At 41.6% G+C, this 12,208-nt stretch overlaps 1 protein-coding gene across 3 annotated transcripts in view; it reads left to right on the top strand.

Moving 5' to 3' along the window:
• LOC309389240 (ADAMTS-like protein 2) overlaps positions 1-12,208 on the top strand; it is a 42,724-nt gene that overhangs the window by 29,355 nt on the left and 1,161 nt on the right. For all 3 annotated transcript variants that reach the window (XM_081947375.1, XM_081947376.1, XM_081947377.1), the window contains 6 exons: positions 2,449-2,575; positions 2,956-3,169; positions 5,805-5,960; positions 6,550-6,720; positions 10,471-10,647; positions 11,833-11,977. In XM_081947375.1, the coding sequence (XP_081803501.1) occupies positions 2,449-2,575; positions 2,956-3,169; positions 5,805-5,960; positions 6,550-6,720; positions 10,471-10,647; positions 11,833-11,977 (990 nt within the window). The remainder of the gene's footprint in view (positions 1-2,448; positions 2,576-2,955; positions 3,170-5,804; positions 5,961-6,549; positions 6,721-10,470; positions 10,648-11,832; positions 11,978-12,208) is intronic.

The following is a 12,208-nucleotide window of genomic DNA, read 5'->3' as shown; positions in this document are numbered from 1 at the left end:
GTCGGAGGGAGGGGAGGAATTCAAACTTCATCCTCCTGGTGTGGGGCTTTGGGCAAAGGCTGGAGGGAAGGACTCTGGCTCGCTTGTGCTCTCCCTGGGGTGTAGTTTGATTGCAGGCAGAGCCACGTTGCCTTTTCAAACCTGTAATCAGTGAAGCTGGGCTGGATCCTTCCGGGGCTGGGGGAAAGTGTGTGTGCTCCAGTATGGCTCATTGACTGGCTTCCTGCCTCCTCCTGTGGTCTCCTCGCTGGTGCTCTTCCCTCCAATCCAACTTTGTGTGTGTGTCTGTGTGTGTTTGTTTGAGAGAGAGGGAGTGAGAGAGGGAAGGGGGTAGGAGAGATAGTCCAATCCAACTTCTGTGTGTGTGTGTGTGTGTATTTGAGAGAGGGGGAGGAAGGGAGAGAGGGAGGAAGGAGGGGAAGGGAGAAGAAAAAGAAAAAGAAAGAAGGAGCAAAGGAGAAAAACAAATGCTGTCACTTTAAATTGGAACTGAGCATGCCTGGCTGTGGAATTCTGGGAGTTGAAGTCCACAAGTCTAAAAAAATTTGAAACCCACCACTTTGTCAGTGCCTCACCAGCCATAAACCTCACTGCACGTCACTGCTTTAAGGGTATCTATCTTTTGTACCTGTTTTTAATGAGATGCCTGTACACCGCCCCGAGTCCCTTCGGGGAGAGGGAGCGGTCTATAAATTTTGAAAATAAATAAATAAATAAAACAGAAAGCATAGGGCAGGGGTGTCCAAACTTGGGAACTTTAAGACTTGTGGACTTCAACTCCCAGAATTCCCCAGCCAGCCATGCTGGCTGGGGAATTCTGGGAGTTGAAGTCCACAAGTCTTAAAGTTCCCAAGTTTGGACACCCCTGGCATAGGGGGAAAAAGAAAGCCAGGAAAAAAGAATAAGATTACTGAAATCAGAAAAATAAGTGACCTCTGACCTTCTTTACAACAGAAATTAACAATCGTATAATCCAACCTCCTCCTTAATATTACAAAAATCCCTTCAATCTTTGGTGTAGTCCTTTTTTTTATTCATCATTTTCTCTGTTTTCAGTAAAAAGTCCATAAACGTTTTCCTGTCTTTTAAAATTGTATATATTGTTTTATCTCTCACCACAAAAGGTCAGGCTTCACCATTTCTGACAACTCCAACTTCTTCACAATCCACTTGTTAATTGTGGGGATTTCAGTATTCTTCCATTATTGTGCATACTGTATAATAACCTTGTGCTGTTACCAGGTATAAAGTCAACCTTGTGTGATTTTTCCCCCTCAGTGGCTATCCACAAGTCCCACTAAGAAAGTCCCATGATATGATTATTATCTTCATTAAGCAAAAAGGCTGTATGATCTGCCTTAATGAAGCATATTGTGCTGTCCTGAAGCTTCTCATACTATCCTCACCTGCACAGAAGTCATTTCCAGCTTTAGTTAGGCAAGGTAAAGAGGCTCCTTTGCACAGCCCAGTTTGCCAACATTTTGGTATGAAAGGTGAGCACTGCACCTTCCACCATCAAAGCAGAATTAAGTAGCACATCACCTGGCACCCCTGACCAAGGACTTGGCAAGTGATACTCGAGAAGGTAGCAGCACCTTTTCTTGCAGTGCTTGCCAAAACGTGGTTAATCATGGCAGAGATGCTTTCAGAAGCTGCAAAGCATGGCTAACACATTCGAATAAATACATAAATAATAGAGACAAAGTGGTCAGGTTGTTTTGCAAAGCAGTCTTGAAGGAATGCGTTGCTTGACGTTTGAAGATCTGTACAGTTCTAATTCTTTTCCCAGCATAAACTACTACAGCTTTTGAGCATTGTGTTTCCAGTGACTGAACAACTTCAATTATTATATATTTCTGGGTTTCCTTTAGAAAGTTGGGAACATAGTGTATGCAGTATATTCCTGTCAGCCATCCAAAGTAGACCAGACTGGGAAACAAAAGTCACCAACTTAATACTACTTTTATTATAAGGTTATAGTGACAGAACCTCACAAGTCTGAAAGTGCTTCTGCTTCTCTTCCCCCCCTTTTATATGTGTGTGTGTGTGTGTGTATTGTGACACAATACATACATACTTTATTCATATTCATATTCATATTTATATTTATAATTTGTGAAAACTAGGGAGGGTGTTTTCTTATATGCTTTCTCAGATTACAGTTCTGGCCCAGCTCACCATTGTCTCAATAAAGGCTTTTCCCACTGTTCCTCGAGGTTATTCTTTCTGTCCATTCATCTCTTTGTGGAAAAAAAGGATGTGCTTTTTCACAGTGCAGGGAGAAATTATCTTTCTCCCTTCTGAGGAAATCCCAACTTTCCTTCTTTTCATGAGATCTACGGTCTGGAGATAAACAGTCCCTTGCTGCTACTTTGGACCATAGTTGTTAGTGAAGGACATAATCCTGTAAAGGCAGCTAATGAGGATTCAACTTTGCTTTGCAACCAGGGATCAGCACCTCCTATGCTATGTGTGTACGCTATGACGGAGTGGAAGTGGAAGAAACCTACTGTGATGCATTGACTCGTCCTGAACCTACCCATGAATTCTGTGCAGGCCGAGAGTGCCAGCCTAGGTGAGTGGAAAGAGCCAGCTCTTGTGAAGGCATTCTGGAACCTGTGTGATGTGTGTGCAGTTGGAATGCTGAAATTACACCTTATCACTTAAGCCAGCAGAAGATAATGTGAAACTTTTTTCTGTCCATTTTGTTTCTTGTGCAAAGGCAACTGTATGAAAATTGCTATGGAAGTTTTAAAGGTTTTGAGTTTTGAGGGGAAAGTTCCTTACGGAGGAGACAGAATTGGTCCTACAAGGAGAAAAATGATAGGCAACTATAATAGATCTTTATGGAAGGATCTTTGATTTAGGAGTTCGTATAGATCCTTATCCAGTTTTATTGTTTATTTTTCCCTTGGCATTAAACTATGCCCAAACTGCTTTTTCTTTCTCTTGGAGGTGGGAGACCAGCCAGTGGAGTGAGTGTTCAAGAACTTGTGGTGAAGGTTATCAGTACCGAATTGTGCGCTGTTGGAAGATGTTGGCTCCAGGCTTTGATAGTTCAGTCTATGATGACATGTGTGAGTCAGCTGGGTTAACCAGGCCTATGGAACGGAAATCTTGCAAGAACAAAGTTTGTGGGCCGCAATGGGAGTTGTCAGAATGGTCTGAGGTATGTTGCTCTTGGGTAGGTTTCACACACGCGCGCGCGCACACACACACACACCAAAGAACTTGCACAAATCTAAGACAGTGCTTTCCAGATGTTTTAAACTCTGCCAATCCCTTGCCTTTAGTAATGTTGACAAAGGTTGATGTCAGTTGATGTCCAAAACCTATTGAGAACATGAAGATGCTTATCCCTGATTTTCAACACGGGCTTAGGGAAACAGTCAAGCGTGCATCTCTTCAGAGGTGCAACTGAATGTCTCTTTTAGACACCTGAGTTTAGAAACAAGGGCAGATTAGGGTGACAAGCTGCACAAAAGGACAGGGCACCAGCATCCTTCCTTAGCTATGCAGAAGAAGAAATGTTAGCAGGTATGCTTTATCATGAAATTTTCATCCGATAGTAAAAGTGCAAGTGCTCTCTTGTATTTGGCCACTGATATTTTTTCCTCTTCCTTAATGGAAATGGAATAGCCTCTTCCTTAATAGACTAAAATCTATTTTATAGAAGGGCACCAATTGTTAGTCTTTAAATTAAAAAGTTGTATAATATTGGCCCACATTATGGTCTCAATGTTTTGCAGAGATGGTCCTAATCCTGGGTCCACACAAGTTGTGTCAAGACAGGATGAACTACAAGTATGAGGACCAATGCATTATTATTCATTTGCATTTTCCAAACATGTTCAGTACTTAGGTTCAGTACCAATCCTTCTCCACTCTTCCTTTTAATGACTGCAGTAGCTTCAAAAAGGATTTTCATTTTGGGGAAAAATAATGCTACTAATGACTGTGAAGATACTGTATGTTATTGAACTTTGCTTGTAAAAACTTGTTTGATCCATTATGAACTTCCAATATCACAGTACAAGGCACTGCTATCAATTGTTCAGGAAACTAGAGCTAGAAAAACTACTAGCTACTCTCACCCAGTTCTTGTTCCTTATATTTTACTCTCCATTTCAAATTATCCCAAAAAGCAGCAAAGAACTGGAAAATCTCAGGGACATGAAATATCAACTCTGTGTATAAACTTTGATTTATATGAAATAATCTGCATCTCTAGCCTAGTTCCTGAATATGTTGTAGCTGAAGTCCATCTCGGATGTGGATCAGTAGGGACACCATGTTGGCAAGTTGAAAGTCAGGCACAATCTGACCTATCCTAGTTCACACAAGGAGCACTTGGAAAAGATTTAGTATGTTTATTTTGAAACTAACTCCCATGTAGCAATCCTCAAAACCACAAGTCAGTTTCCTACAATTTGTGGGAACTCAAGAGTCGGAACCTCGGTAACCAAATGTCTTCCAACAAGGGCACCAGGAGTTCACCTCAAAGCACGGCTAAGAGCGGCAGTGTGGTACCCTAAGCACAGGCAACAATAAGACAGACAGCTGGCTGCGAAGTAGCAAGACTTGAGCACAAAGCAGAGAAATGTGGCTGACAGGGAGCAAACCAAAGAGCATACCAACAGTTTGGCCTCAATGGTTCTAAAGGAAATTCTCTCCAAGTTCGAACACGAGGTCCAGGCAATGAAATAGTCTTAAATGAAATCCATGAACTGTGGCAAAGAAACAAGGCAAGAAGCTGGAGACATCGCACTGAAAAACGTACAATTATTTTTGACAATCAATCAACCCCCTTTGCTCACTTGTCAGTCTTAATGGGTGTTTCTTATTAGGAGGGTGAGGCTGCTTCCTAGCAAGTAGCCTCACCAACCTCCTCTATGCCTCTCAGCCTTCTGCTCTCCTTGTCCATGGATTGGGTGGGGTGGCAACTGTTCTTCATCAGAGTTGACCCGCTGCCACTGTGCCTCACCAGTCTCTCCCTCTTCTGCTTACATGGGCTGCTCATCCGATTAATCACTCATTCCACTTCCCAACATTCCTGGGATTGCATCCCTTTCTGCCACAGAGCTCTCCATAGTCTCCAGACGCCCTATGTCGCTCCCCTTTCTGATGGTCCCAGTTCCAGCTTGACCTTCTCATTGGAGTAAGCCTCTGGTGGGGCCATAACACAATCTTTGGTTTGAATTCAGGTGATAACTACACATTGGATGGTGTTATTTTTCTTAGGAGGCTTGAGGATCAAGAGAGTTAATACTATAGTAGTAAGACACTGAAGATTAATTTCAAGGATTGATTTCAGATCTCACACCAGGCCTTTTAGTAGGTGTACCTTCCTGCATCTATCGGATACATTTTATTTTACCTGTGATACAAAGCTTTTTGTCTGAAACGGAAGACAATTAGCCTTGGGGGAGAGGAAGATAGAAAGAACCCAAAATAGGGGCTAATGTTCAAGAGAAAATTTAGACAAAAAGTTATCATATAACATTGAACTGGCATGGTTCAAGAGGACTGCACTACTCCAGGAAATAGGATATCCCAAATTCCATTTTGACAGTAAAGTCCACAGCAGTTTAATTATGGGTGCTGAAAATCTGGTGCCTGAGGTACCCTCTTCATTCTATCTTTGTCAGGAAGGCATGTATAAATTGACCCATGAATTGTTACCATTCTTTAGTTGAGTAATAGTCATAATATGTGAGTGTAGCAGGCCAGAAAAAAATGTGATGAGTACATTTGGCAATAATGTAATTTTATGGTTATATCTTCTGGTTCCCACTTCTTCCCAGTGTTCTGCTCGGTGTGGCAGTCAAGGGACAATGAGAAGAGAAGTGCGCTGTTCAGTCGAACCCAAACTGTGCAATCAATCTACGAAGCCCATCAATGAGAAGGAGTGTTTAGGTCCTCCCTGTGACAGGCACTGGGCTGCTACTGACTGGGGACCGGTGAGTCAAAACTGGTGGGTGTGGGTATCTGTGTCTGTGTGTGTGTGTGTGTGTTTAATTAGACTCTTCATGGAAGGGTTGGGAAGGGGAAATATTCTAATTAATTTTAAAGAGGCATAAAGATGGCCTTTAAGAAAATATTCAGAAAATGCCCAGGTCTGGGAAGGAAGATAGTATTAAGAAAAGACTCCAGAAGACTCCTTCCTGTCTCATTAGGGTAAAAGAGAGGAGGAAGGAGAAACATAATCAAACTTGCAAGAGTCTGTTACTGTAGCCTATCTCAATTCATTCTAGTCATCCCGTGGAACCAGTTTCCTGATCTGATTGATACTTATACTAGTCTAGAATAGAGTGTGCCTGTGTGTTTTCTGAAATTATTGTAGAAACCATGAGATTAGAGGCATCCTTTCAAAAGTAAGTGAAGACTTCTGCGAAGACCACTTTTGCATGTCTAATATATTTGCCCAGAATTTCAGTCCTAAAGCATGCCAAAAGTCTTAGAGGTTACGTCTTATATTGGTCCATCTTTCTAGATTAAAGGCTACTTACTAAATCCAGTTACCTTGAAAAGTCTCATTATTTCTTCAAGTGCTCAGGTTTGTGTGGTGAGGGACGGATGAATCGCTTGGTCACCTGCCGCAATGTGGAAGGGAAGTTGATCTCGGAGTCCCAGTGCAATCCCAACACTAAGCCCCTGGCAATCTACCCCTGTGGAGATAAGAACTGCCCTGCCCATTGGGTCGAGCAAGAATGGGACCATGTGAGTTTGCAGCTGATCACACCTCTCTGTTCTTAAGGAAGACCCTTGAAGTTATTGCTGCCAATCCAAAATCAAATAAAAAATGTGGTTCCTGTTAGTGAGAGTGTCTACTGGCTAATTTAGAAGCTCTTTGGAGCTTTGCTGTCATCTGTACTTCCATCATGCAGTTTCAAAGCAGGGATTCAAATTGTGAGTTCTCCTTTTTCCATTCTGTCAGCTGGGAGTTGATGGGGGCAGATTTTGAGTTGGGTCAGCTCCCTGACCACAGATGGCCTGGGAAATACTGTAGCAAACTCCTAAACAACAATTGGGAGATATAAGGAAGCTGTATAAAACTCATATGCTTATCTGGTCCCTTTGAGCTATTCCTAGATTGACGTTCAGCGTTAAGCCATCTATCTGTTTCTAAGCCATCAGCAGTGACATATAAAAGCAGCAGCCAGTAACATATGCAAAGAGTTTGTAGAAAGATCAAGATTCTTCTCACTTTCACCATTCGCTGGCTTAAATCAGTTCTGTCTCCCTTTGTTCTTTCTCTTATTAGACTACCCATTTGCTGGTAGCTTAGAAGAAACAAACCTCCTTTACAAAGGAACTACTCTTTATTCTTCATTTATTTTACCTAGTTTAGTTTTTCCTTTCCAGAGTAAAACAAACATCTAAACATGAAAAATAAACAAGACAATTAAAATGTAAGAAGAGGTTCTTGAAGAGGTAAATATTGTTTTAAGGAAAAGTAGTTTATTTTTTTTTCTTTTGCAATATCATGTATCTGCATTAAACATAATTTCAGGATACATATATACAAAAAATATATAGAAAATACAAAAAAACCCTACTACTGTGTAAATAAAATATCAGGTACCGTACACGTGAAAATTTGTCATAAACAAGCAGTACACCAGATTATAATTCATTGCTATTCAGGTAAATTATAAAAGTCAACCAAGTTTGATAAAATTGTGGTTCCTGCTTCTGAAATCTCATTACTTTAATTGTGATTTTGTCTTTTTTTCTAATGTGACAATTAAAGAGACTTTAGTAACTTCACAACTCAGTTTATATATTATCTACCTTTTTCCTTAAAGAATCCTCTTTGCCAGTATTCCCCAATCTTTCTGGTTTTGCAGCCCAGCGGAGGTAAGAGAGGATGGTTCTCCACGAGCGGCAGGCAGGAGCACAGCAGAGCCCTATTGTCACAAGTGAGGGGGCACGCACATTTGCAATAGGGCTATGCTTGCACAAAGGGAGGGCACGCACACGCACTCTTCTGCTTCTCAGACAAGTGGGAATGCACTCGCCCGCCCGCCACTTCTGTGGCACGGTTTCGAACTGCTCAAGGCCCAGTAATGGGGTGTGGCCCAGGGTTTGTGGACCCCTGCTCTACACAGTCTAAGGGGAGGGTGTGTGTGTGTGTCTTACTGATATTACTTCTTCCCCTCATCAGCCTGTAAGTTCCCAATTTTAATTACAATAATTCCTTAACTGTAGTTTTACCTATGTTAGTATTTGACAGTTGTTTTCCCTTCTATATTTTACACTCTCCTTTTTTCCTTTACTCTAAACCTGAACATTTTAAAAAGGAAAACAATCTATATAAATTCTGTTGCTCCATAACTCAGTGTAGTGTTCTTATCTTCTACCTGTAGTTCAACCTGCTTTCCACAGTTCCAAGGCAAACCGTAGATGACTTTCTTCCTCTCTTCTTGGAAAGTTTTGTCAATAAGATCTGCATCTCAGTTGAAATTGAAATAACTTTCATGTCCTTGTAATGTAAAAACAATTCATTTGAGAGAAGAGTCCCATTTGTAGTTATCCATATTCTGCATCATACGTTTTTCTCTAAATGGTTTTAATTCCTTTCCTTGCTGCAATGCAGCTACACTGATATCTTGGGGGGGGGGGAGGACGTTCTCCAGACCACGTATTTTTCTCATAATTTTATAATTTTATCTTTTATATTTGGGTTCACAAATCTAAAAAAAATGTCTCTAGGTTTTCTTCTGTGTGTCCCTAGGAGAGTAAACCGGATGAGGACATTCATTATCTTTATCCATTAAGTTCATATTAAAGCTCTGGTAATTAATTTTAGAGATAAGTAGTCAAATTTGTTTGTTCTGCTTTTCTCCGCCATTCCTTTAATCCTCAAATTATTTCTCCTGCCACGATCCTGTAAATCAGCCAACTCAATCTTTATTTCAGCAATATTCTTTGGAGCCTTGTCTATCTCAAGAGTATTATTTGTAGCCTATCATAAACATTGCTGGCTTTCAGAGCAATATCTGCTATTTGGATTTCGTTAAATTATTTATTCATTTGCTCTGACCTATCTGCCAAGTCTTTAGATACTCCTATAGCATGTTAGTCCCATTCTGGCTTTAGTTCTTTTTTTAAGTTGTTTTATTAACTGTCCAGTGATGGCCATATCAGACGCTTCTTCTTCATGGCAGAGAACCATCTCAACCACCTTCAGGTCTTCCAGAGAAACTGTAAACCCCTTTCCATTGAGCAGATTATCTTTCCTGAACATCTTGCTTTACTTATCTCACTATCTGATAAAACAAGGGAACGTGGCTATATTTGAGAAAGTAGCAGGATCAGGGGAAGAGAAGAACACTTAGTAAGCCATCCTGGTCAGTGGTTAGCCGCCCCCAAATGTATAGTAAATATAAATCTGGTCTAACAGTATTGGAATTTGGATTATACAGGTCAGTGGTGGGTTTCAAAAATTTTTTAGAACCTCTTCTGTAGGTGTGGCCTGCTTTGTGGGAGTGGCTTGGCAGTCATGTGACTGGGTGGCGGGGCCAACTTGTAAAACGTGGTGAAAATCACTTAACAACGCTCTTGCTTAGCAACCAAAATGTTGGCTCAGAAACTCTGGCATTTGAAGCACGCAAATCTTAAAGCTGTCAAGTTACAAGACCCTTGAACCCCTAACCCTTTAGGAAAAAAAAGCCCCAGGCGTGTTCAAACTTGACAGCTTTAAGACTTGGAGACTTCAACTCCCAGAATTCCTCCTCTCGCTCTTCATCTTGATGATGTGCGGACGGGCGGGGGGAGGGAGCTGGAACCGGTTCTAAACGGCACTGTAGATTTGTGGAACCTCTTCTATAGAAAAGGTTAGAACTGGCAGGAACCCACCCCTGATACAGGTAGTCCTCGACTTACAATTCATTTAGTTCAAAGTTACAACAGCACTGAAAAAAGTAACTTACAACCATTTTTCACACCTGACCATTGCAGCATCCCCATGATTTACATTCGGATGCTTGATAACTAACTTGTGTTTATGACGGTTTTAATGTCCCATCTTTTGCGACCTTCTGACAAGCAAAGTCAATGGGGAAGCCAAATTCACTTAACAACCTTGTTACTAATTTAACACCTGCATTGATTCGCTTAACAAACGTGGCAAGAAAAGTGTAAAATGGGGCAAAACTCACGTAACAAATTTCTCACTTAGCAACGTCAGTTCAATTTGGGCTCAGATTTTGGGCTCAATTGTGGTCATAAGTTAAGGACTGCCTATATTAGGGTTATGGTTATTGTCTATTTAAAACATTAACTTTATCTCCAGCAAAACTCTTGCGTTGTTAAGCCCAAACACACTGTATTTTATATTAATTACTGGCTGCCTTCCAAATGAAAAGAATGAGCCCACTGTGGGTTTGTCATGCAGAGGCGAACCCAAAAAGTTTGTCATGCTTTTTAATGCAGATGGAAAATGGTGCTTCGCTTTCTCTTTTGCAGTGCAATGCCACATGTGGCCGAGGTGTTAAGATGCGGACAGTGCTGTGTGTGGGATTAGAAAATGGCCTGTACAAGGAGTATCCTGAGAAGCGCTGTGAGGCTTCCCCAAAGCCAGAAGTACAAGCCCCATGTTTCCAGAGACCCTGTTCCACGTGGTTTTCAACCTCTTGGTCTCAGGTAGATGGAGATCAAGCTACAGCAACCTGCAGAGGGGAGAGAGCTGCTGGAGTTTGGAACAGGATTGGAGGGAAATGGCAGGGAAGATTCCCCCCGAACAACTCTTTAATGGGGGGGGGAAATAAAGGGAGGGATGCTTGTCTCTGTTTCATCCATTGAGATTCCCAGCATTGCTTTCCAAAGCCCTCTTTATTTTGATTTTGTAGATGCCACCTTTCTGAAAACCATTATGACGGCGCGCAACATTCAAACAGATGATCATAGAACATTTTTTTTTAAAAAAACCACCACAAAATACAATAAACATTTATAGAACTCCAGGATTCAAAAATGTGGCTTTTGTAAAATCACCTGGGGCTTGACTGCAATTGTAAAAGGGGGCACGCCCTCTCATTTGGTTGGGAGGCACAAGGCAGCCCTTTCATTTGCACCTGGCAAATTGTACTGTGCTCTGATTAAATGAGCTGAAGGGTATCTGTACCCAGAGCCGGAGGCAATCAGGACAGAGGAAACCTTTGCTGGATCAGGAAAGATAAACATCATTGGACAAAGCTATAACTTGCTACTTGGAGATGTAGCAATGTGCAAACATTCCCAACCTTGCTATGCCTATAGATGTGGTCTCAGTAGTAAATTAATTTAATTCCTTTGGCTTGGGTTTCATTTCAATACAATACAATACAATAGTAGAGTTGGAAGGGACCTTGGAGGTCTTCTAGTCCAACCCCCTGCCTAGGCAGGAAACCCTATACCGTTTCAGACAAATAGCTATCCAACATCTTCTTAAAGACTTCCAGTGTTGGGGCATTCCAGTGTTGCCCCAAAGACTTCCAGTGTTGGGGCATTTCATTGCACTTGCAATCTTTTTTCTTTATTGGTTTTAATGTAATGTCTTTGTTTGATTGTTGCGAGCCACTCAAAGCCACCGAGAGTTGGGTAGCATACATATTTAATAAATTATTATTATTAAAATTAAAATTTAAAGTATGAAATCACACTGACAAATGAAGCATTGCTATCACTTTCTAGTTTAACTTGGGTATCCATGGTTGCAAAAGTGACACCATTCTTGAGAATAATTATGAAGCAGCCCCGTGGGATTTCTTTTCATGCCCTCTTTGGTTGAGCTGTATGTCCATACTTTGTACCAAAGGAGAACATTTTTTTTCCTCCCATCCTTTGCAGTGCAGCAAGACCTGTGGCACTGGCCTGCGTTTCCGGGAAGTGAAGTGCTACCAGGGAGAAACCTTAGGCCAAGGCTGTGAGTCAACATCTAAACCTGAAGCCAGGCAAGCTTGCCAACTACAGCTGTGTCCCACCGATGCTCCAGGTAAAAAGCAACGTGTCAGGGGCTCTAACTTAAGGAAGTAGAGAGTATTGCAGCTCTTAAACCAGCAGGGCCCTCGGGGAGGGTGCTGTGAAGCAGCGGACAGGGCTGTAAACCCAAGCAACCAGTGTTAGGATCACTTGTGATGCTAAGGCATGATGTGGCTATCTGGTTAGTTTGAAACTTAGTGCAATGGGGGAACCCAGTTTGTGACTAATAAAAATGGTGGCCAAG

This window comes from Natrix helvetica, assembly GCF_964273705.1.
Source record: "Natrix helvetica genome assembly, chromosome: 3".
NCBI lineage: Eukaryota > Metazoa > Chordata > Lepidosauria > Squamata > Natricidae > Natrix > Natrix helvetica.
This window is presented reverse-complemented; position numbering and strand designations above follow the sequence as displayed.